At 48.5% G+C, this 25,361-nt stretch overlaps 1 protein-coding gene across 5 annotated transcripts in view; it reads left to right on the top strand.

Moving 5' to 3' along the window:
• The window catches only part of MTA1 (metastasis associated 1), an 87,397-nt gene that overhangs the window by 37,049 nt on the left and 24,987 nt on the right, over positions 1-25,361 (top strand). For 4 of the 5 annotated variants that reach the window (XM_068164612.1, XM_068164609.1, XM_068164611.1 and 1 more), the window contains exons 6-13: positions 1,765-1,882; positions 3,395-3,497; positions 6,743-6,842; positions 8,234-8,422; positions 9,498-9,572; positions 16,688-16,746; positions 23,509-23,624; positions 24,398-24,549. In XM_068164612.1, coding sequence (XP_068020713.1) covers positions 1,765-1,882; positions 3,395-3,497; positions 6,743-6,842; positions 8,234-8,422; positions 9,498-9,572; positions 16,688-16,746; positions 23,509-23,624; positions 24,398-24,549 — 912 coding nt within the window. The remainder of the gene's footprint in view (positions 1-1,764; positions 1,883-3,394; positions 3,498-6,742; positions 6,843-8,233; positions 8,423-9,497; positions 9,573-16,687; positions 16,747-23,508; positions 23,625-24,397; positions 24,550-25,361) is intronic. The other variant, XR_010990633.1, reaches the window with a different exon arrangement.

The following is a 25,361-nucleotide window of genomic DNA, read 5'->3' on the forward strand; positions in this document are numbered from 1 at the left end:
GTTACTGGGGAAGCTCCCAGTGATTCTTCCTTGTGTGACAGACTGGGAGGCTCTTTGCCACCTCTCAGTGAGGCTGAACAGGGCTTGAAACTGGTGCCAATTTTGCCCTAATTTTTGTTGCCTGCTGTTAACACATGCAAATACAGGGAAAGGGAAGGTGAGCATGAAGTGAGATGTATTTAACCACAGATTATTTAACCTGGGATGTGGACGATGGTGCTTTGCACATCCTGTGTTTCTGCTCAGAAGCACTGGCCTTGCCTGGTGGTGGCAGAGCTGATGATGGGTCTGTTCTTTCTTCTCATACCAGAGCTCTCTTCCTGCCCCCTATCCTGTGCTTGACTTTGGAGCATCCCTGGTCTCCAGTGTGTCACTGCATAGCTGTACCTAAGTACTTATCCATGCAGGAAAGATGAATTACTTACACTGTTCAGGTTTAAGTACAGTTTTAACCATAGGACTGTTGAGGTTGGAAGAGACAGTGGAGATCATCAAGGATCTAGTGCTCACAGTCCCACCACTGCTGCTCAACCATGTTCTTGAGCACCACATCCACGTGTCTTCTAAGTACTTCAGGGATGGTGGCTCCACCACTTCCCTGGGCAGCCTTTTCCCATGCTTGACAAGGTTTTGTGAAGAAGTTTTTCTGGTATCCAATCTGAACCTCCCCTGGCACAACTCGAGGCTGCTTCCTCATGTTGGCTCTGAGAAGAGACCAACCCCCACCTTGCTTCAGCCTCCCTTGAGACAGTTGTGGAGGGCAATGAGATCTCCCCTAGGCCTCCTCTTCTGAAGACTAAACATCCCCAGTGGCCTCAGCCACTCCTTACAAGACTTGTGTTCAAGGCCTTTCACCAGTTCAGTTGCTCTTCTTTGGGCATACTGCAGCACCTCAGTGTCCCTACCTCTTGGGTGTTTCCTTTCTCTGCCTTGGCAGGATATTCTCATTCAGATGCAGCTTCTGCTTTGATCTTGCACATCCAGGCAACAGAAGCCCAGCATCAGTTTCAGTCTTTTCCTCCTCTGGTTGAACAGTCCTAACAAATCAATGTGTTAGCAGCTGATTGCTGCTGCTGCTGCCCAATCTGCTACCCCTCTCCAGTAGTGAGGCAGAGAGCAGTGCAGCCATTTAAGCTGAGGTGATGGTAGACAAGTTGGTTAGTAGTGCATTGCTGTGACAAGAAAAGCCAAGCACATCCTAGTCTGTATTAGCAGGAACTCATTGAGCAGGTGGAGGGAACTGATTCATCCCCTCAGGTCATTGCTTGCAAGACCACTTCTGGATTGCTGTGTCCAGCTTTGGGCCTCCCAGCACCAGAGAGAGGTTGGCAGAGCAGAGCAAGTCCAACAGAGACCACAGAGATTCTCTGTGCAGTGTTTCATTGGTATGAAGCTACTCTCTTGTTTGTAGCAGCACTGCTGTGCAGATAAGTCACTAGTACTGCTGTTGTGGTGTATGGGAAGTGCAATTTGGTGTTGTGAAACAGCTGGTATGACTAAAAATGATCTCCTGGCCCTTCTGAGTCCCACTTGTGCAAGAGGAGCTTTGTTCACTTCAAAGGCTTCTAAAGGAATGGCTGCTGCACCTAGGATAGAAGAGAGTGGCAGCGTTTCATGCAGGGGTTTTAAACTGGGGCTTCACTTCTTGTTGGCTCACCTGATCTTAAAATCTTTATGTAGGTAAAAGCTGCTGGTATGTCTGCAGTGCTGCAAGTACAAGCTACTAATGCTGTTTACTTTTTCTTGCTCTTGTTTTATTTGTAGGATTTCTTCTTCTATTCACTAGTGTATGATCCTCAACAGAAGACCCTGCTGGCTGACAAGGGAGAGATTCGAGTCGGAAACAGATACCAGGCAGATATAACAGATTTACTAAAAGAGGGTAATTCCCAGCATTTCTTTCAGTGGTCCAGAGGCCCTGTCAAATGTCCCCACTTTGTGTGCAGCCTGCAGAGGTGTGGGAGGCAGAAATTTCACCTGCCAGGTCATGCTTCCAACGCTGGCCTGGTTCGTTGGTGACCTGAGCTGTTGCCCACTGAAGGCAATTAGTTCTGTCTCAAGCCAGGCTTGAAGTGGGCATTTGTCCAAATCATAAAAGTAGTTGAAGCAAATTGAATTAATTGGCTCTCTCAGAGCCTGCATGCTTTTTATTAAGAGATTTCAGAATTTCCATGGGAAACACAAATTTTCATTGCCTCTGTAAAGCCTTTTGTGTTTCTAATCAAGCCCCACTTCCCTGTATGAACCCTTCCCAAATTGCTGCCAGTTAAATGCTGTCTCCCCTCATCAATTTGCCCATTATTTCTGGTGCCTGTTCCTCAGAGCCCTCTCCCCATCCCAAGTGTTGGCTGCCAGCCTAGGCTTCTCACCTGCACAACAGGCAGGAGGAAGAATTTGCTGGCCTGAGTGTGCTGTAAGACCTCGGCCTGCCCCCACTGCATCATGGAGTGGTAGAACCACCTTGGCCCAAGGAAAAGGGAGCAGTAGCAGTAACTGATATTAGTCACCAAATGTTAGCTAACTTGAGATCTGTCTTTGTGCTACTCCAAAAGTGGATGGAAAAACTGGGAGGGATGGAGACTGTTGGCATCTAATTGCACCTTTCTGACAGCCATGTAATGCATGGGGAAAGGTCTCTCAGCATGCTTCCAGGAGAGTAGGGGTTGTGACCCCAGCCTGCAGACTGGGCAGAGAAGAGACCGAAGAGCTGCTTCTGTCTTTGCTTAGGAGCTTTGCTGATGCTGCCAGCCTTATGTTAGAACAGGCAAACAAATGTTCAGGAATCCTGTTTAATTTGTCCAGGAAAGTGGTGTTTGTTCAGCAGCTGGGCAAGCCTCTTCAGTGAGGATGAACTCATTGGAAAGGCATTCTCTCCCTCAGTGGACCAACATGCAGCTTCAGAAAAGGATAATCTCCAGATGTTTCAAAGAGTTCAGGGGGAGAAAGAAAGAATAAAGTCTCAGCATCTCCTGTGTTTTTCCAAGGTGTTTTGGTTTGTGTAGAGTCAGGAAAACAAAAGCAAGTGAGTCAGATGCCATGGTTCCCCTTGGAAAGCAGCAGATCCAGGGGAACCAACTGCTCTTTGCCTGCTGAGAGCTGCTGGAAGTGTGCCTTCTTTTCCTGGAACTGCTGCAAGACGAAGGAGAAGGGGAGAGGGGCTGAGGAGAGAGTGTCTGGATGGGAGGGGGATGTACTCTGTTTCCCAGAAGGTGTGCCCTTGGAAACCAGTCCTTGGAATTCTGCTTGCCCGATTCAGATGAGCTGTGCCGCTGGGGCTGTCAGGCTGTAATGGTCACAGAGGGAGGTGAAGGGCTTTGTCTCAGAGGCCTGTTAGGAGCAGTACTTTTGCTTTGAAACAGCCACACCAAGCATCTCTGCTGTGTTTGTCAACCAGGTGAGGATGATGGAAGAGATCAGTCAAAGCTTGAGACGAAAGTTTGGGAAGCCTTTAACCCGCTGGTGGACAAGCAGATAGACCAGTTCCTGGTGGTGGCACGGTAAGAGCACGGGCCTCTCCTTTCAGCGTGGAAACGCTCATAACGCTTCCAAGCACTTCCTGTGTTCATTTCCCCTCCCTGGTTTGAATGCTGCTTTTGGTTGCTTGATTCTCTTGCTGCACTGAAACGCTGGAAGTTCTGCAGGCCTGCCTGGGAGCTGCAGGGGCAGCCAATTCACAGCTTAGTTAATCTCTTGCCTGAGAGAAAGGCAAGTGGCATGTAAAAACTATCCTGTCCTTGGTGAGGTTTTCCAGAGACTTCAGGCAGTATACAGAGGCTTAGTGAACTAAATCCTTGACAGCTCATGGCTCTGTCCATTTCTCCATTGCCAAGTCCTGTGACATTTTTAACATCCATTAGGGTCACTCTCAGCTGGGTGTCAACAAGTTGTGCCAGCAAAGCTCACCTACTCTACACGAGGGTCTCTGCAAGGAGCAGCAGCTGCAAAGAGCAAGGATGCAACTAGATGATCTTTAAGGTCCCTTCCAACCCAAACCATTCTGTGATGAGTGTTTTGCTAAGAAGCCTGGGAAAGTGTTTTTGATGGAGCATGGATGCTTTCTAATGCCTAGATTGCAATAGGTAGACACAGTGGAGTTAAACCCTGCAAGTCTGTGCAGAGGGTGAAATGTGTGCTCTCATTTAAGCCCAATGCAAAATGCTTTTGTCCTTTGTCATTGGTGCACATTTGCATGAACAGAAGCCTAAACTCATAGCCACTGGTGACTGAATAATTTTGATGGGGAAAAAAAACAGGTAGTGCTCTTCAAATTCTGTCTTTCAGAGCAGTTTCTAGCACTGTTTCTAGCTCAACAAGAGCAAGTGCAAGGTCAGTCCTCGCCATCAATACAGACTGGAGAAGGAGGTCTTGGAAAGCAGCCCTGTGGAAAAGGATTTGGGGGTGTGATGGATGAGAAGCTGGACAGGAGCAGGAAGTGTGAGCTATGGAGTCTGATGGACATGGACCCTGACTTACAGGGCTGCCTGCTTCAGCCAAGGCCTCTAGCTATGGGAAAACAGAGTGAAGCCTGTATTTCAGATACTCTGTTGAGTTGGGCCCTGGTTCTGTCAGCCTTTTGGTTCAGTTCATTTTTTTTCCCCTCTTGAGTTACCATGCTTTGAATTCCCTCCTCAACTTTCCTGAGTGTGGCATTGCTGTGCCCACTGTGGGGTAAGTACATGAGGTGTTCCCCAGAGAGGCAGTGTGTAAGAATCTGCCTGGACACAGCCCTCCAGTTCTGGCTGAACATTTTCTCCATGTCCTGTGAAGATAAAACTTGCCATTATTAGGAATTTGGGCCAAAGTTGTTTGTTTTTACTATGGGTAATCTGAATTGCAGCACCTGAAAGCCTTTGCCTGGCTGCTTGGGTCGTGTGTGTGAGGCCAGTAACAGAGCCAAGGGTGACACTGGGTTGTTTGAACCAGCAGATGCTCAGTGCAGACTGAAGAAAAGCCCAGAGTGCAGGATCCCATGTTCTGGTTTTGCCTTGGGTTAAGCATGAGCTTTCTGCCATAGGGACTTCTCTAAGCTCATGAAGTTCATGGTGTGCTGGCTACACTAAAGAATCACCGTCAGGTTTAGGTGCTTGGAGGTTTCACTGTGCTGCTCCCCCAAGCTATGGCTGCTTCTCCTGACCTGTGCCAACAGTCAAGCCAAACTGGCTGAACTGAGTGATTCATGTCCAACAGATTATTTCTGCCTGAGCAGATGGACATAGGGAAATGGATGAAAATGGGGGGAGGATCATCTCCACCAGAGATGTGGGACAAAGAAATGGAGTGAAGGGAGAGCTGGGATGTCTCCAGCTGAGGATATTCCTGCTTCTCAAGGTTCCCTTCTTGATAAGGCTGGGGTTTCACAGTTGCTTCTAATCAAGTGAGGCACAGGACACACTGATAAGATGCAAACTTTGTGTTCTGGGTTAATTTTCAGCACTCAGCCACACGGTGGTCTGATGTTGGTGTCAGAAGGACAGGGAAGCAGGAGGGTAGAAGTGCCCCAGCAGGTGGGGTTTGCATGTGGACCACAGGGGCGCTTTGAGAGAGGCATTTCCAGCTTGTGTAAGCTCTTGGTGGCAGAGCTGGCTTGAGTGTTTCTCTCTGGCTATCACTGCTGCCTGCTGGTTTGCCAGGACAGCTGGGTGAAGGTGGGTGCTGTAAGGAGAGTTACTGAGAGGACTGATGTCAAATTGCTGCTGTCCAGAATCAGCAGATTGATCCAGCTCCTCGTTAGACACCGTGCACACACGGCAGCATCTGTTGAGCTGGGGATGGGGGAGCTGTGAAGCTGGGCTGGAGACAGCCCTCTCCCCAGCCTCCCAGGTACTAAGTATGACTTGCCAGAGGTGCTTGGGTGAGGGAGGGTGGTTTGGATTTTGGCCAAAGTAGATATTTAATGACAACTACTGCTTAAGCATTTACCTTTTCTCCTCCTGCACTGCTTGGCACTGGTTTGTTCCTCTACATGCTCAGCTAGTTTGGGGAAGTGATCTGAGCAGAGGAGAGGAAAAACAAGCCATCCTTTTTCGTTGGGGTAGTTGCTCAGAGGAGTTCAGTTTCAGTGTGCTGTGCAGGAGCACAAATGTTTCACCCAGGTGCTGTAGCAGGCAGCGAGGGGAGTAGGCACTGCTGGAACTGATGTTCCTGTTCGAGATTTGCCTGACTGATTTCTTTAGGAAGAAAATGAGGAGCACGGGGATTGTGGGCTCAGATGCAGGAGTGCCTGGCATTGCAGAGTAGTGAAGAATTGGTGTGTCCTCCTCTGGGCTGTATGAAATGTGTGTTACACAGCATTATAAACTGAAGGCTGTTTTCAGGTGCACTGAAACTGCCAGGAAACAAAGCTTGCATTATTGCATCTCTCTCTGGGGTTGGCACCTGTCTGACTCTGGAGCACTGCTCTTGTTATTGTGGAAGAGACTTTTGACATTCATAAAGTTTACTTGTGCTCAGTTTCTGTTAAAGCTCAACTCTTGAGACAAAGTAGAAACTCCTTGTGTGTGATCCTTGAGTGGTTCTTTCCCTGTTTCCCCTCCTACACCTGAGCCCCTTTGGTCACGTGAACAAGGCATTCATAACAACAAACCACATCTGAAGGGGACAGTCTTTGGCTCAGAACTGCTGCCAAACCCTGGAATCCTGTTACTGAGAAAGGGAGTCTGCTGCCCTCAGGAAGAGCTGGTTGGCTGTTTGTGTTGGTGCTTGTTTTGCATGCAAGGTTAACCCACAGCTTGGTTTCTTTCAGGTCTGTTGGTACGTTTGCCCGAGCGCTGGATTGCAGTAGCTCTGTCAGGCAGCCAAGTTTGCACATGAGTGCTGCAGCAGCCTCTAGGGACATCACACTGGTAAGATTTTGAAGAGGACCTTAAGTGTTTGAGAGATGCAAACTATTCACCTCAGCAATAACAGCTGGCAAGGAGAGAGGGGCAGATGGATTGTAATGGTGGCCTGCTGTGGAGCAGATCCTGCCTCTGTAAAGGAACTTTTATGTACATATCCAGTAACTTTTCCTGGCCTTGTGCCTCCTGTGACCCAGCATGGATAATTCCAGGTGATGATTTCTGATGTGTTTGGTTCTATTGCAATGTTTTGATGACATTCTTCATAGCCCATCTCTTGCCTGGGCTCGGTAGCTGTCTTGAGAAGCATGCAAATGGTGGAGCTGCCTATCTGCACTGTTGCATTGCCAAAATGCCCTCTCCTCATCACTTCCCCAACACCAGCCTGTCACAGGCAAGATGATCTCGGGGTGGGGAAGGCTTGTGGTCAGATGACAAATTTCAGTTGCTCCTGTTCCCATTTTGCTGAGCTCCATTTGAGAGTACCCAAGCAGCGGTGGTGGTAACGCTGTACAATCCTGAGCGATTCCAGAGAGGAGAGGAGAGGGAAAAGTTAACTTCTCTGTTAGAGGAAGTTTAATGAAAATGTGTGTAAAATGTATGAAGTCTCCAGGGAGCTGTTCTCAAAGCCTCACCTCATAACTGGAATAATGTGCAATCATATATAAAACACATTCTGGGGTAGATTAATTATGCACGTGCACAGAGCTGGCCTGATGAAAGGCAAATAGCATCCTGATTGAAACGGCAGAGATCAGGAAATAAAGCCAAGCTTTCATTTACTAGCACCAATTCCTCCCCCACAACATGTTCTCACTTCTTGTAAATCACAAATTGCAGACAGTTGTAGTGCAGCTTTCTGAGGAGTAATTGCTCCTGGGAGTAGTTCCTTTTTCCCACTCAGCTGGTATGTGTGACTTGACTCTTTGTGGGCATTTCTGGCCCTTGAGGTGACTGCATGCATGTGTTGCTGCTCTTAAACATTTGATATGCATTTTTGGTGCATTGTTTGACAAAGTGCATGACTGAATTTGTTACAAAACACACCCTTGGACCCCTGTCTTAATGTGCCATCTAACAGCCCCTCGGTGCTGGAGTAAGAGGGTCTCCGTCCTGTGCATTTTCTTACCCATGATGGAGTTGTTGAGTAGCTAAGTAGGAATTGCTGATGTGCAAGGGCTCATGTTCCACAGACCCCACTGCTGGGGAACACTGAACTTGAGCACTGGCAGATACGGTCAGGCTGAGCTGGGAACAAGTTTTTCCTGACTGTGTTAGATCCAGAGTACTGCACCTGCACTCTCGGCATAGAGTTGTTGTTGCTGTTGCACTCTTGAGCCTTTTTCCTCCCTAGATGCTTGTCCTTACCTGTGTCTTTCTCTCTTACAACCATGTAGTTCCATGCTATGGACACTTTGCACAAAAATGTCTATGACATTTCCAAGGCAATCTCTGCCCTCGTGCCACAAGGTGGGCCAGTCCTGTGCAGGGATGAGATGGAGGAGTGGTCTGCTTCAGAGGCAAACCTCTTTGAGGAAGCACTAGAGAAATATGGAAAAGATTTCACTGACATTCAGCAAGATTTTGTAAGTATCTAAAACGAGGGCCCACATGGTCCCCAGTTCTGCTCAGTGACAGAGCTGGGCCACAGCTTGTCTGAACTCTGTGCTTGCTCTCCGTGGTGAGGAAGAGGGCTGTCAACTGGAGCATGTCTTGCTGTAAAGTGGGGAAGGGTGTATTGATGACAGCCTGTTGTACACTCAAACTTCACCTCACAGGTGATAGTTTTTCCTTTAAAGATGTTAATTTCAAATCATCTGCTCCACTACAGCTGAGGGAGGACTCAGGAAAGTGTGACAGCCTAGCTGCTGTAGGTTCATTGGTGTTTGAAGGAGAAGTGCTGGGCCTTCCCAGACACAAACTTGGAGTCACTTCAATAATGTCATTTCAGAAAGGGCCCTTTGAAAGATCAAAAAGGAATCTTGGCCATCCCAGCCAAGTATCCTGTAGTTTGGCCAGAGCTCCAGCCTAGGTGCTCAGCCTGCAGATTGAGTGGAGCACTGTGAAGAGAGGCAAGCCTCACTGCACCGAGCGTGCTGGAGCAAAACAAGTGTTTGCAGTGCTGCTTGTCCCGTGCTCTGATCTCTTAGACAGAGGGACTTGCAAACAGCACAGCTCTGTGCTCCTGCTGAAATCCTCGGGCTTCTCACACAGAGAACAGAGCTGGCAGGGCACAATTCTGTTAGTAGTTATTACTTCTTTTGTGGGCCACGTCCATAGAAGCCAAACAGCTCAGAGCTGTGCTGCTGTGCTTGTGGCTTGTCCTTGAGTCTCTGCCGCTCAAGCAAAGAGGCTGAGCCAGTGGGGGTCCTTCCACATTGCCTGTCCTGAATGGTTCACTGTGGAGCTGATGTGGCACAGAGATTTACCTGCTCCACTTCTGCATGGGAAGCACTATTTTTGAAAGGGTATTTAATTTCCTGGGGGTCTGATGTGCATCTGGCACCCACAGGAGCTTCAGCCACTGAAGGTCTCTCCTTTGTGTGAGGGTTAGCAGTTGGGAGACTCTGCTGTGGAAGGTCTGTCAGGAATGCTGTGGATTTCAGTGAGGCTGTGTGCCAGCTCCCTGCAATGACTGCTGCTTTTCCTTTATCTCCCCAGCTCCCCTGGAAGTCCTTAACAAGCATAATAGAGTATTACTACATGTGGAAAACTACAGACAGATACGTTCAGCAGGTAAGGTCTGTTGTGTCCTAGCAGCCAATGCTTTTCTTGCCCCTCAGACCAATGGTTGTTTCTGTGTTCTGCCTCTTGGGCTTCAGCCCTTCCAGTAGGGCTAGGGCTAGGCTCTGTAATGATCTGAAGCACCAAGCAATCTCTTCTCACTGAACTTACCAGCTTTCAAGAGACACAAACGTGGTGTTGGCATTTGTGCTTTCTTTTTGTGCTTGCTGCTGCTTCGGAGCTTTCAGATCTCTGGGCTGGAATCCAGCAGCTGGGGGGAGGGAATGCAGTTAAGTTCTGCCCATCGAATTCAGGGTCAGCATTGAATTCAGTGTTGACTTTTTATGGAGGAAGGTGAGCAGCTGCTGTACAACAGGCACCCACCCATGCTAACTCTCCATCTCTGCCTGCCCATGGCTCTGATTGCAGGTGCGTGCAGGTTCCCCCAGGAAGGAAAGGGTTTGCCTGGGAAGCATTCCTGCCTCAAATTCCCAGCCTCCTTCCACTTGAGCAGCAACTTTCACCACTGTTTGTTGTGATCATTTTTATCTCTGCTCCTTTAAATATGAAGGCTGCTTGGTCCCTAAACAAAGCAAGCACAATGCAAGCAGCATGCAGAATGCTGCAGAATATCAGTTGCTCAAAACTGCTTCCAGTATTTCATGGGAAAATTAATTAAAAGGGAGAAAGAGAAAATGGTTTTGTCTTGATAACTATCAGCATTGTGTTGAGGCAGCTATTTAAGCAGTCAAACAAGGGGAGGTATGAAAATGTCCTGCCTTAACTTGCTTCATTGGAAATTTAGCCTGAGGTGGAGACAAGGTGCCTGAGGCATTGACTGGTGTTTGGCATGTGCTGTCTTTGGGCACCATGTATTTGCATTTGGGTGTTTAGTGTGATTCTTACCATTCTCTTTCTGGTCAGAACACTGTCTACATCACAGAGGAATCTGTAGAGTCTTTATGACAAATGAGAACCCCTTTATTTTTGTTTTGCATCAACTCTGTATTGCTTCTAAAAGCACCAATTGCATCCTCACCCAGTGCTTGCCCAAGTGCAGTCTGTCATTGAAACTTCCTTCAGCTGAGGAAATGGGTGGTAGGAAAGTGGGAGGTGGTGGGGTAAGAAGGGTGCTGGAGAAATGAGTTCACAATCTTGCCTTGCCCACTGAACTGTGTGTATGGCTGCTGGGGGCAGTTCTGCTGGGGGCAGTTCTGCTGTACTGTCTGGCTACAGCTGTTCAGGACATGATAGCCAGGTGCACTCAGACTGTGCTACACTCAATGTCTGCACTGGGAGGAATCCATTTATCATCTTCCCAGCATCTTTCATCTCACCTCACTTCTTTCAGTGATGTAATCAGTCCAGCAATAAGGTAGGTATCACTTCAGCAGTCAGTGACAGTTAGAGTTTTAGGCTGTTGCATGAAAATGTCACCTGGGTGCAGTCAGAACAGCAAACAGTAGTAAGGAATTCTTGGCAAAGGTGGAACCAGAAAACCTCTTTGTGCTGCTCAGGAAGTCCCTGATACAATGCAGCAGTGAGGCTCAGTGTGTGCCCATCCTGAGCTGTGTAAGCATTGTGGTGGTGGGAATAAGGAACAGGGAGCACTTTCTCCGGTGGTCACTCTCAGGTACTGTAGGAGACATGTTCCAGGTGTTTGCTTCCAGGCCTGTGTGCTGGGACCGTGAAACAGCTGGAGAAACCATGCCTTGATTAGGAGCTGGTTAAATCCCTTTGCTTTCTCCACTTCTTGTCTTTGTGGATAACAGAGCTCAATGATTGCAGTGGCAATGGTTGCCTAAAGGACTTTGCTTGTCCTTGCAGCAGTGAAGAGCCCAACCAAGCTGCAGTTTATGTACTGCTTTGCTGTATGCCTGGGCAGTGAGTTTTCCATCCTGGTTGTACTGTACCTTACATGTGCTGCCCAGCAGCATACCTGGAAGTGGGACTTGGGGAAAACTTCCAATTAGAGGCTCTGTGCTTAGGAGACAGTGTGAATGCAAGCTGAGCAGGTAGAAATTGCAGTCCAGAGACAGCACATCAATTAAGTCTGAACTGAGCTGAAGACCTCATCTGGAATTCCCAGTTTGTGCAAGCAAATAATGCTGTTAAAGATTTATGAAAAGCTTGGGAGAGCTATCTATATATAACCACAAAGAGCATAGGAAGGTGGAGTTGAAATAATGGTGCAATACATTTGTAATTTCCTTGATGAGTGCAGAGTCCTTGGTGAAGCACATTCCTGGCTGCTTCTTTGCAGTGTTTTGTCTGTAGATGCTTGCCCTTAGTCTGGTATCACAAAATGGTGCTGGGGCTGACAGCATCTTTGTGATACTGAAAGTGTGCAAAGTGGGAACATAAAGAGTGTGCATTCTAAGTTGTTCAGTTTGGCCCCCTCCTGAGAGGATGATTTACATTCTGCTCTCAGGCCATGTGTTACTGGCTTTAAGAAGATACTGAGAACTTTCTCATTCTTGAAGAGTCTTTGGCTGAGTGAGCATAAAAATGTCCATTTGAACCAGTGCTGTGAATTGCACAGCATAGCAGTGAAGTTCTGTCACCTGTGAGTTGCCTGCTTTGATGAGGACCACTTAGTTGGGAACTCTGTTCCATCTTTCTGTATTTCCTTGGAGATTTTCTTGGAGCCAGAAGGCAGTGCTCTAATCCTGAAGCAGAACCTCTCTGTTTCTTGGGAACAAGGAAGGTAAATGTTGAGGTGACTTAAACAGAAGATCCTGTCTCAGAACTGAACAATGAGATACACTTATGGTTGGTGTACTTAGGGTTGGAAAGCTTCATAGGGCACTTCCTGGTCTTAAGAGGAGGCTGGTGTGACTGAGCTACGTGCTCACTGATTCATTTTGGAGCATGCATTCGGATCTCTTACCCAGTGATCTCTCTTTGGCTTCAGCCATAACATGCTTTGGAAGGTTACCAACATAGCTAGGGACTCACTCGTGTCAAGAGGAGGACTGACCCTCCAAGAGCACAGCTGTGAGGAGGAGTAACTCTACTGCAGTGTCAACACAGAGCTTGTGCTCTGATGTAGGCTGCTCTGTGTCTGTCCAAAGTGATCCCAAGAGCTGTCCTGTCAAAGACATCCTTTTGGAGTTGTCCTGAAGAAAATGAGGGAGGTGCAATCCAAGTGCAGTATCCTCCTTTGAATGTGTCCTTTCCTTGAGGCAGATCTCCTGTGTCAACTCATAAGAGCATCTATTTCTGGTTTAGGCTTGAAATGGCATCCCCTGAGGAACTGCTGGTCGTTGGCTTCCTCCAGTGGTTTGCAGACTTAGAGTTGCAGTGGTGGTTGGCTGTGCCCTACCTTTTCATGCTCAGTAAAGGTGGAGCTGTGAGTGCCAGTATTGTTGTTAAGTACTTTTAAGTGCTCCTACCCTTTGCACACTGTGAGGGGGAGTTCTGAAGGCTTTAACACAGAACACTTTCCAAATGTTGAGATGCAGTTGAGAGGAGCTTGGGACCTGGCAGTGGCAGGTGACTGTTTGAATTAGTCACAGGCTCCTCTGAGAAGGGAGGGCTTTAATTCCTGCATTCTTATTCACATCTGAGGAGCATGGGACTTGAAAGAGGAAGATCAAATATGCTGGATTTCTACTGTTCTGTGTGTGATGTGGAAGTGCCATTAGAGGTAGGAGGGAGGCAGAAAGTCAGTGTCAAGATACTGGAGAAAGTGGAAGTGCCCTAATATTTGACTGCATCAGGCAGAGAGCTAAAGTGAGCTCTGGGAAAACCTTGATGTGGATAGAAAACATCTTCCTGAAGGGAAGCAAGCCTTCTGTGTACCTAGCCAAGAGCTGAGAGTGACAGCTTGGTGTGCTGGCCTTCAGGAAGTACTGTGTGCTGGCACAGCAGGAACAGCATCACAGCAGTGTTTGTCTGCATATGCAGGACCTTGCACCCCCAACCACCTCCTGGTGAGCTTGCAGGAACATGGAGCTGTGGCAGCTTTGGCAGCCACGTGGCAAGGGGCCATGGGTACCACAGATGTGTGCTGAGATGTGTTGCTGGAGCACAAGCAGCTGGAAACGCTTGTTCCAAACAGATCATGGACTAATTACCTTTCCTGGCCTGCTCTCCTCCACCTCCCAGCAGCACTTCAGAGCTTTGGAAAAGAACAAACAGTGTGGAAGTTCTCCTCTTAATCCAGAAAGGGTAATTTATCTCCTGTGTCATCAGCTAACACAGGCTGAATAGCTGAGGATGTTTGAGGTGTCCCTGTGCTGTCTACCAGCTCAGCTCTTCCCCTGTAGCCCCTTCCATCGTACTCCCCGTGTTTGGTGTCTGTGGTTGTTCCCTGTCACAAAGGTTCACTCTTCAGAAAATGACCACACACGTTGACTTTTTGCTGTGGCACACACTAAAACTCTTGCAGGCTCAGTGGGTAGAAGGAAAGATGTTAGATCTAGGGAGGGGATGCATGAGGGACAGATGCTTGCAGCAGCTGGAATGGGCAGTGCTTAGTGTTTTAACCCCTTGGTCCCTGTGGGATAGACAAGTTGTTGGTATCTGCCTTTTATAGATGGGGAAATAGGATGAAATAAATAAGAGGATGATAGATACTTAAGATGTGCCCATGTAAGTAACCCAAAGACAAAGGATTTTGTTCAGGCCAAACTGCCAGGAGAAGCTGTAAGTGTTCAGGGTGGGTGTTTGTGCCTGAGGACACTGATAACCACAGCAGACAACATTAAGAATTGATAGGCTAAAGAAGCTTCAGGCACAAATCAATTAATAAGTGGCAAAGGAGCTGGGAAAGCACTTTCTCTGGGAAGGGGTTACTCTGAAATTGTGCACAAGTGCATTTCAGGCTCCTCTCTGGTGCCTTCTGGTATTAGTCACTGTCAGAGAACAGGACACTCCTTGTATCTGGTCTGTTGGTTGCCTGCAGTCACAGGTACTTAGTGCAAAACCTTCTCACCCAGTACAGTGTGATACCTTCCATGTCCCTGCTTGGTAATAAAGGTGCACAGCTCAGCACTGATTCCCAGGCAGCTTTGGGAGAGGAGGATATTGCTAGGTCCAGGTAACTCTCAGCAGTTGTTAGCTTGGAGTTCACACCATCACAGACAGAATCTGTGGTGCTGCTTACTACCCTAAACAAACCGTGTCCTCAGGGCAATTGACTTTACCCTGTGGGTAGTCTGTTGTTGACTCCTCAAAGTCTTCAGTTGGGTTTTCTTGAGGACAGTTTCCAGGTACTGTCCTTTTCCTAGATGAGATTTAGCAGAAGCAGTCTGGGAAACTTAACCTGCAGCAGCAGAGTGAGTTCAGCTCTTGGATGCAGCTCTCTGAAGGTCTACTCAGTGTCTCAGGATGACTTTCAGAGGTTCCTTTTCCTCAGTCCTTGTTCTTTTGTCTGACAACTTCATTCTTTGATTTCTAAGACAGATTGACTTCTATTTACAGGAAAAGCAAGGAGGAGAATTCCTTAGGATTCCAGAGAGCTTTGATGAGGAGCTCTGAGCCTGTCAAAGGGAACCCCTTTGCTTAAGCCTGTCCCTGATACCAAAGCAAGCTTTGTGCCCATGGAGGATGTTTGGTTTGTGGTTTCTACATGTGCCCATCATGTCCTTTTGACAAGGACTTTTGTTTGTCCAGAGCCCCACTTCTCCTTCTTACCGCCTTTCCTGGTGCATCCTGTTTCTATGAAGACACTGGCTTCAGCTTTGCCTTTCCTTTTTCTGCCCATAGTCTGTGCCCTGAGGCTTCTGCACAGAAAAGATTAAGCTCATCTATTTGTCTGGAGTTTCACCATGCTGCTGCTCTCTGGGAATCGATGTCATGGCTGTATGCTCTTACTGGCATGGGTGATGAAGAAGAGCATGGGCCTGGCTCTGAGCAGGAGGTTGGGCTAGAGGCCTCCAGAGGTTCACCCTCAGATAATTTAGCTTATGGAATAAAGAGAAAACTTGAACCTCAGAATGTCTCTCTTAACACTTTACAACTCAAAACCTCCACACCCTTTAAAAGCAGCTCTTGGCTAGTTAGTAATTGCCTGTCTCTGCTGTGTTCTTGTTTGCTGTCAGTAAGCTCACAGCTGTAGCTAGACCAAAACAAGGAGCAGTGCTATTCATGGAGAATGTACTCCTTACATCCCATGGGAAGGGTCCTCTAATCCTCCTAACACCCAGAAATGTGGGCAGAGGTTACTGGATGGTGTTACTTAAGCAGGGCCACGTGGAGGGACAACTGATGTATGCTTCTCAGCATGTCTCCCCATGCTCTGAAAGCCTACTTTTGTGTGGTCTTCTTTAAACACAGCTCTTATGTTCCTTAGTATCTCCTGGCCATGGTGGCTTTTGGTAGGGGCTGGCTGTTTGCTCTGGGTAACTTCTCCCTTTCTACTCCTTTTGCAGTTCTTTGCCACCTGTCCCCTGACATCTGCACAGGTGCCTCAGATTTGTTTCCTATTTGTCTCCAGGAGGGATAGATGCATGGTGTCTGTGTGCCTGGAGCCTCTCACCTTTGGCAAGTGCAGATGTGTACAGGTTGCCTGTGGCTGCTGCTTGGTCAGAGGTGACGAGATGCCATAAACAAAACCTGCTGGGTAATTCTGTGCCAGTTTTGAGTTGAGCTCTTGACCCTCCTTGCTTGGAGATAGCGTGTCCTGTGTCACTCCCTCTTCAAATGTGAGCATTGGCAACAGAACAGAAGTCTTTGTTCAAGCTCTTTGGCTTGGTTGAGCTTTTGAGGAGATGTGCTGGAGAGGTGCACTGCTCTGCCTCTTAGTGTCCAACTGGTGAACACTGTGGTAGAGAACAAGCACAGACTGCTATGTCAGATCATCCTCTGCAGAGAGAAGAAGGAACTGTGGGATGTCCAATGCATGAACCTGCACTGCAGAGCAGGGGAATGAAGAGTTTGTCCTCAGAACCAGCAGGCTGTCACCTCTCTGCCCTCGGGGAGCTGTGTGCAGTCGTTCGATGCCTGCAGTTGTTTTCGGTGGAAGTTTTCCTGTCGGAGAGGGATTTTGTGGTAGCTGCTCAGCAGCAGGAAGGTTTGGCTACTTGCTAATAACTGCTGTGTTTTTTGCAGGACTATTGCTTGACTCCTGGGTGAAGTTCTTGGTTTATTCTAACTCTGTGTTTTTCCTCTCCTTTTCCAAGAAACGATTGAAAGCAGCGGAAGCAGAGAGCAAGCTGAAGCAGGTGTACATACCCAACTAGTGAGTATCCTCTTCTGCTCCTGGGCCTTCCTCTTCCTTTGCAGAGGGGCTGCTGGGGCACTGCCCAGGGCCTGCCAGTGGTGTGTCTTTGCTTTAGTTACACAGCAAGAGAGACATGCTTGAGCAAACATGTCAGAGAACTGTTACATTAGGTTACCACCATGACAGACCTTCTCCTGGGCCCCGAACAGGCTTGAGTTCCTGTGTGTTCTAGCTGGGTTAGTGCTGAACCAGCCATCCTGCTGCCAGCCACCAGGAGCCCTGGGAAGGAAACCACAATAGCTTTAGTTGTTCAAAACTGGCTAGAACAAAGCAGCAGTCCTCCCAGGATGCTTATACTGCTGCTTGTGAGTGAAAGGCAAAGCTGTTTCCCCATGCTGACCTTCCACTTGTGGAACACAAGGTATTGCCTCTACCCCTTGGGGCTGGTTTCCTTCATCCTCTGTAATGTTCCCACACTGAAGTCACCATGACTTGTCTTCCAGCTTTTAGCTTTATACCAGCTGTGAGAGCTGGGGACTTGCTGCCAGGTTAGCACAGTTGTGAGCAAAAGGGGAGCCCAAGAACACATCTGGTTTAGTTTCTGCAGTTGAGCACTGATGCATGGGTGCTTTCCAGGGTGCTTTTCTGTGGGGGGCTACTAAAGTGATGCATGTCAGATAGGCTTTATTTCACAAACTCTTAGGAACATGTTTGTTGCATTCCCTGTGCATATCCCAGTCAACACTTGTTACAGGAGGGCATTTTAAACCTCCCCTGTCCCTTCTCATAGCAGCTTTCACTCCCAGATCCATTCCCACGTGTACTATTCCCACTATCTCCTGTGCTCCTTTACATGATCTCCTTTCAAGCCCTTACAGAGTCCTACCATATGCTCTGTTACTTAAGGCAAGGCAGCATTGTACCTAATCAGCTTGCAAGACAGTCCCTTATTTCTTGTGAAAGCCTTTGAAATCTGTCAGTGTCTGCGGAGAATGTACTAAAAATGGGGTGCAGCATTCAGAGTGAAGCCAAACAGATTTCCTGGCCTGCAGTTTTTCCCCAGCTTTGCCTTCTGTGGGTGGCATTGCTCTGCAGGGGGCTGCTGGACACAAATTAAACATGGATTCACAGTGTGATAAGCTTGTAAAGCAGAAGCCAATGGAATTTAGACTGCAGATGCAAAAGGCTACTGCAGCTGAGCAAGCCTGCTTCTCTTGCTGCTGCTCTGGGGTCAGAATGCATGTAGGGAGGGCTTTGTGTTTGCAGGGGGATGGCATTCATTGGCTAAGGCTGGCTGCAGTGGTATCTTATCCCTCCACACTGTAACTTGGCAAGATAATTCTTGTTGCTATCTGCAGAGTATAATCAAATCAGCAGCTTACCTCTCTGCTCCAGGAAGAGGACTTCTTTCCCTGCCCATGTGGTTGCTATTTTTACCTCTGCCTTGGAGTTGCAGTCCTGCTTCTTGTTCCTGAGTGCTGTGCCTGAGCTTCCATCTTGGTTACCTGGTAAAAAGGGTGTCAGCATTGCCTCCTCCTTCCCTATCCCTTTAGGTGTGTCAGGAACAGCAGCAATTGTGTACCTGGCTTATTTAATCCCACATGAATGCTTCTCCTGCTATTAGTACCTCTAAAGGTGGCAACAAGTAAGGGTTTCTGAGGTTTCAGTGTTCTTTCTCCCCAAGTTTCAGCCCAGGGTCTGGCACAGAGGAACATATTGCATCTCTGTCATCTTGGGGCCTATAGGAAGATGATATTCTTGGCTTGTAAGAGTAATAGCTGGTGTAGGGATCTAACTCTCAGTGTTACTGATTTGTCCTTGCTGTGGTACTGAGCCCATTCCTGTTTTGAAGCTTCAACCATAATAATCCACTTGTCACCTGCAAAATAAATGGCTTCATGCAGGCTGTCAGAAGACCTGCACAGGAGCACACCAGCCAGTTCCAGCAATAGCTGGTGCAAAATTGTTTGCAGAGAGACACCCAGGAGGATGTCAGGCTCAAGCAGTTTTATAGAGAGATACATATTTATTTATCCCCTGTCTCTGGCTGTCTTCTGCTGATGGCTTTCTTGTTTGTTGCTAAGAGGAACATCCAGGGAGAGGGGAGGAAAATAATAAGGAACAAATGGAAGTGATCTTCAAGGGTTGTTTCTCCTGTCACATGCATATTGAACAGTGCAAAAGAACAGCTCTACAGGAAGCTGTAGAGTTGAGGCTTTGAATTTGAGACTGTGTCCTAAATTCACATTCTGGGTAATTGAAGCATGGAGACATACAGATCATTGAGGTGAGGTTATCAGGTCCTCAATCAACATCACAGATACTGGACAAATGTTTCTGTCTAGATACTGGACAAACATTTCTATGCTTCTTCCAAGAGCAGCCCTGGGGCTGGGACAGATACCTGTGGCTAATGTGACTGAAAATGTTTGCATGCTTTGGAATGCATCAGGTTGAAAAGCACTAATGAACTCCATGTTGGAAAGTCTAAAATCAGCTGAATTCTGCACTCAGGAAATACTGACAAATATCCTCTAGTTGCTTTCTGTAGCAGTCTCTTTGTCAGTGGGAGTGATGTTAAATGAGCAGCAGAAGCCTGAATGCACAGAGAGATTCATCCTGCCAGCCACCAGCATGAATGTGCAGTTTGGAGATGTTTCTTCTTGCAGATGTAGCCTCAGTCTCTTCCTCCCAGTGTGTATCCGAAAGATACTCTTCAGAATCACAGAACAGGAGAGGCTGGAAGGGAGCTCCAGAGCTCCCCCAGGCCAACCCCTGCCACAGCAGCATCACCCAGGGCAGGCTGCACAGGAATGCATCCAGGGGGGGTTGGAAAGGCTCCCCAGAAGGAGACTCCACAGCCCCCCTGGGCAGCCTGCTCCAGGGCTCTGGCACCCTCACACCAAAGAAGTTTCTCCTCATGCTGAGCTGAAACCTTCTCAGTTCAAGCTTGAACCCTTCGTTTCTTGTCTTATTGCTGTGCACCACCCAAGAGAGCTTGGCCCCTCCCCTGGCCCCCAGCCCTCAGCTATTGATAGGCATTGATCAGATCCCTCTCAGCCTTCTCTTCTCCAGACTCAACAGCCCCAGGGCTCTCAGCCTCTCTTCCCAGGGGAGATGCTCAAGTCCCCTAAGCATCCTGCTGGCTCTGCCTTGGACTCTCCCCAGCAGGTCTCTGTCTCTCTTGACCTGGGGAGCCCAGAACTGGACAGAGGATTGCAGGTGTGGTGTCCCTGGGGCTGTTGTGGAAGTCACACTCTGATTTTAGTCACATACATGATGATCCAGGCTGGTTACTTGAGGGTTTCTGTGATGCTCTGGGAGTGTATCTGCTGCTTTGGGGGATTAGGACATCTGCAAATCCCCAAAGCTGAGACATAGAATTTTGTGTGGCTTTGACCTCAGGGATATCAGAAGGGGTGAGAGCAGTGAGGTAAGAAGGAAGTGCTCCACACCATCCCCAGTCTCCAAAATGTATTGATGCAAAATGCACATTTGAAACTGTCCATCTGTAACTGTAAACCAATACCTTCTGCTGGCAGTGTTTCATCTGAGAACCTGAAAGCACTCCTGAAGCTGCAAATGCTGCCCTGCCAACACTTGGGAGGTAGGGAAATACTTCTCCCTCCCCTGCCTCTTTCTTTAAGCTAACAGGAGAACCAGAGGGATGGGTCAGAGCTCTGGATGCCTGCCAGGGGGACTGCTTCAGCTGAAGAGAATCCCTCTACCTGTCTCTTGGCTGGCCTCTGCTTCAGCAGCAGGACTGTTTTCCCCTTCTCTCTTTGATGGTGCAGAAGTCCATTGCCACATGGCAAGCTTCAAGATGTAGTGCTGCTCTGGTTTTTCACTAGCTGCACTGGTTAAAATTGGGAGCCTGCAGGTTTGCCTGGGCAGAGCTGCTCAGTTTCTAGCAGCATTGCTTAGCAGTCATTAGACCTGCTCTTTGCAGCAGCCTGGAGAGTTGTGTTGGGAGCTCCCTGCCCCTTGCATTACAGTGTCAGAGGTCAGTGGCATGGATGTGCCTTCCCAAAGGTTTTTAACTGCTTCCTCTTTCTGAGGCTTGCTTTCTTGCCTGTTGTGTTGCAGCCATAGCACCGTGGCCTCCTGGACACCAGGAGGTGTGTGTTGGTGGTGTCGGCTCTGCAGGTATTGCTAAGGACTGACACTTTCTCCCTGTGCTGTGGGTCAGATGCTGCTGGTGTAGGGAAGGGATTCTGTGCTGTGGGGCTCAGGACCTGGGGATGCTTGGTTGTGGGTTTGGGGGTGGGGCTGAGGTCCCTGCTGCCTTTCTGCAGTTTTTCAACTGAAACTGGCCTGCAGAATACAGCCCAAACCCCTGCCCTTCCTGATCCCTCTTCTGGCACCACTGACTGCTCCAGTGCAACTGAAACTCACTTCAGAGGTTTCCGTTCTTGATGTAAGAACTGGAGATGGTGATTTACTGCCCCATCAGCATTCTTATTACCTTATTTGCATCTTTCACTTCAGTGTCATTAATTGCCTAATGATTCATCCAGTTATTCATCTCATTCTCTTGTTAATAGCTGTAGCAGGCTTTGGTGATATCAAACAAGTTTAATTAACATATCATCAACAATTAAGAGCTTTTTGCTCCTCATGTGATAAAGACATTAGCTGCCTGAAATTTATTGTTACTGCCCCTGTGAAGCTTGGCCTTAGCTCTGGCCCAGCACAGTTTCTCTTGCTCCTTGTTGTACCCTTCCAAATTCCTGGAGTGAAGTTCTTGCCACAGCTGCAGTGTGACAGTTCTGTGCTCAGCTCTCAGCTGTGCATCCCTCTCGCTTGTGTTTGAAGTTTGAGAAGGGTGTAGAGAGGACAGCAGTCAGACCATCGCTCCCCTTTCTGCACAAGGTCTTACTCTGGATGTGGCTGCTGCTGCACACTGTTGCCTTCTCAGCTGTTTCCAACCAGACACATCAGGGCTCTCCAGCATGCTGTTCCAGCAGACCAAACCCTTGTTGTGTGCTTCCCTCCCTCATGCCCCTTGCAGAGGCTACACCAGAGTGCAGAAGGGAGGCACCGTGTCTGATGCTGAGCCGTGAGACCTGGAGCGAGGCTTCGCTTTCTCTACTTCAGTGTTTTGCTCTGTCTGTTGAGCAACACTGCCTGTAACAGTGGGCATCTGTGAGGGCTGTTTGTTTTACAGCATCTTGGTAATGTTTGCACATGGAGTTTGCTAGTGAATCATTGGCAAAAGTTCTTTTGCAGCAGGTTACTATAGTGACATCCCAGAGCAAATGTGCTGGGTAGCACGAATGTACTTTCTTTCAACTTTCCCTTTGTTAAATGTCTCTGCAGATCTCCTGCCATCTGGGGCTGTCAGAACTTGGTGCTGTTCTGATAAGCACCCCAGAATGCTTTTAATCCTAGCAAGAGCTGGTTTAGTAAGCAAAAGGAGAAATCCATGGCTTGCTAATCCCAATGCCTCTTTTTCCTCCTCTCTGCTTCTTTTCAGTTGTGTATGGGCTGCTCAGTGTGCTGAAGGAACAAACTGTTTGCAGTACTTCTGTGCTGATTAGTCTCCTAAGCTTTCCCTTCTGCAGAAAGGCTCTGAGCCCTGCACCAAGGACTACCTTCAGACTCCCAGCCAAAGCTTTTCTGGGACTGGGCAAATACTTCTTACCTCCTTATGCACTCTGTGTGTGGTCCTCGTAGGTCATTCACAGCAGACCATAGTTGAAGACTTGTCAGAAGGCTCCTAATCAAGAAGATCTGTGTGTGTGTGTGTGTGTGCTATGCCCAAAGCCTGATGCAGTGTTTTGGGTGTGCTGATGTGAATTGTGGCTCCACAATGCAAACCTTTGCAGTAGAGAGCGAGGGGATATTTGTGACTGCCTGAGTAAGGCAGGGGTTGCCCTTCCTCTGCCTAGCTTCCTGCTCCATCCCCCAGCTTTCTTTCTGGGGGCTGGAATGGAAGATTGTGTTGAGGATGGAGATCTGTAGGTGAGATTTTATTTCCTCACCTAGCTAAGAATGTCAGGGATAGTAAGATACAGGATCAAACAGGTCGGAAGAGACCTCCAAGATCACCAAGGCCAATCAATCAGCCAACCCTAACCAATCAACCAGCCCATGGCACTGAGTGCCTCACCCAGGCTGCTCTTAAACACCTCCAGGGATGCTGACCCCAGCCCCTCCCTGGGCAGCACATCCCAAAGGGCAATCTCTCTGTCTGGGAAGAACTTCTTGCTAAGATCAAGCCTAAACCTCCCCTGGCACAGCTTGAGACTGTGTCCTCTTGTTCTGGTGCTGCTTGCCTGGGAGAAGAGACCAACCCCCACCTGGCTACAACCTCCCTGCAGGGAGTTGGAGAGAGCAAGAAGGTCTCCCCTGAGCCTCCTCTTCTCCAGGCTAAGCAACCCCAGCTCCCTCAGCCTCTCCTCACAGGGCTGTGCTCCAGACCCCTCCCCAGCCTCCTTGCCCTTCTCTGGACATGTTCAAGCATCTCAACATCTTTCTTGAATTGAGGGCCCAGAGCTGGACACACACCTACCTGGCCTTCTGGTTTATTGTTTTCAAATGAGCTTGGATGCTTGAAAATGGCATCTGAGTGTCACTACAGTAATCCTGGTACTGCTGTTGTGATTTCAATATTCTCCAGAGCCAGTGTATCCCTGGGGGTCAGACTGCTGGCAAGTACAGCCTGTTCTGCAAGCCACTCAGGGAATGAAATCCAACTCCTCAAAACATTTTGGGTTGTGCTTTTGAAATGGCATGCCTTAATTAACGTTTGTCTTCCTCTTTGCTTTGTGTTTTAAGCAACAAGCCAAACCCCAACCAGATCAATGTAAATAATGTCAAACCAGGAGTGGTAAATGGTACTGGAGTCCAGGCACAGAACGCGGGAGCAGGCCGGGCCTGTGAGAGCTGTTACAGTAAGTGCCACACCAGCCTGCCCTTGGCATGGGGAGGGAGAGCGCTGTGTGCAAACAGCTGGGTGGAAGCTGTCTGGGGGGGAGGTGGTAGAGAAGGGTGGGGGCACAGAATTTTACACAGTGGCATTTGAGCCAAGGTGGGGCTGGAGCTACTCCATTTGAGGTTACATTTGTGAATGGAATTAAGAAGCACTGAAGGGGGAGTTACTACATGCCCTCTGTAATGTCAGGTGGCTGTTGAGCAAAGACTTGAATCAGCAGGGTGTGGGTTTGACAGGTAGATTTCAGATTGCCTGATGATGCTGTATCTGCTCTGCTCTCTGGTATTGATCTGCTGAGCTCTAATGAGTGTGCTGGTTTATGGGGAGCCTTTGGAGATGCTGGAATGTGGGACAGAGCAGACTGTATACATTCCTTAGCCATAAAGTGAGTGTACAAGGGGTTCTGAGGACAATCTTCCCTCTCCCATCCTCTGCAGAAATTGTTGTCTGCCAGTCCTGCAAAATGGGAACTTCCAGTTCCATCAGCAGGAAGTCCTCCCAGTCTTAAAAGGGATTGGTGTGTGTAATTAATGATGCTGAAGCCCTAAGTAGGTTGGGCAGAGCTGGCAGTGAAGCTGCTCTTGGCTTTCTGAAGGCCTGCCTGAGCTCTGTGCTGGCTGTGTGTGGGTTTGCTTTTGTGCTCGTTTGCTGTTGTGATGATTCTAAAGAGATAAGCTCTGAAAACTGATCCTGGTTAAGGACATATATAATTTCCACCTTTGTTATCTCTAGCCACACAGTCTTACCAGTGGTATTCTTGGGGTCCCCCTAACATGCAGTGTCGCCTCTGTGCCTCCTGTTGGACGTACTGGAAGAAATATGGTGGCTTGAAAATGCCAACACGCTTAGATGGGGAGAGGCCAGGACCAAACCGCAACAATCTGGTAGGTATCTGCAGAGCAGGCTGCCCAGGGCTCTGCCTGGGGCACAGCCTGGGGCACCACAGCTAGCTGCTTGTTCACTGTTCTTAAATATTTAACAACAAAAAGAATGCCTCCTGCCTCCATTTTTGTCCCGGGGGGTTGGGCTTGCAGGTCTTGCTAAAGCCGAGTGCCGCCCTGCCGGGTACTGCCCCAGGGGAGCCCAGCTGCCCTTGGTTTGGCTTCACTGAAGGAAGATGGAGAGCGCTGAAGGGCCAGCCAGTGTTCCTGCTACTGGGTTTCCATGACTTCTGCTGGAGGGGGAAGAGGGCTTTCTTGTGTTCCTTGATGGAATTCCTTGTCTCCTGCAACCTGTTCCCTTTCCCGGGGCACGTTCAGAATCGGACACCACAAACAGCTAGTGGTGGTTTAGAGGTCCCCTCTCCTGTTCTTCTGGTTCATCCTGGTTTGGATCTTTTGGTTTTTTAATCAATCCCTCCTTTTGGGTAGGTTTGAATAAGCAGCATATGTGCTGCTTCTCTTGACTTTTCCCTCTTACTGTAAAGTGCCCAGTTTTGATCCCTGGGAATGGAGGTGCCCATGCTGACGTGGCACACTGATGAAGGGGCAGATGATCCCCCAGGCTTATGACCAGGTCACTATCAGCTGGGGTGTCAACCAGTTGTGCCAACAAACCTCACCTGTTGTGCACGAGCAGCAGCTACAGACAGCCAGGTTGGAAGCAGATGATCTTTATGGTCCCTTCCAACCCAAACTGTTCTGTGATTCTATGAAGTTCAGTCTGGGAGCCTCAAGATAACTGGGGAAAGTACATG

The sequence above is a fragment of the Melanerpes formicivorus genome, unplaced genomic scaffold, assembly GCF_026170545.1.
Source record: "Melanerpes formicivorus ecotype bairdi unplaced genomic scaffold, bMelFor1.0.p_v2 SCAF_81, whole genome shotgun sequence".
Lineage (NCBI taxonomy): Eukaryota > Metazoa > Chordata > Aves > Piciformes > Picidae > Melanerpes > Melanerpes formicivorus.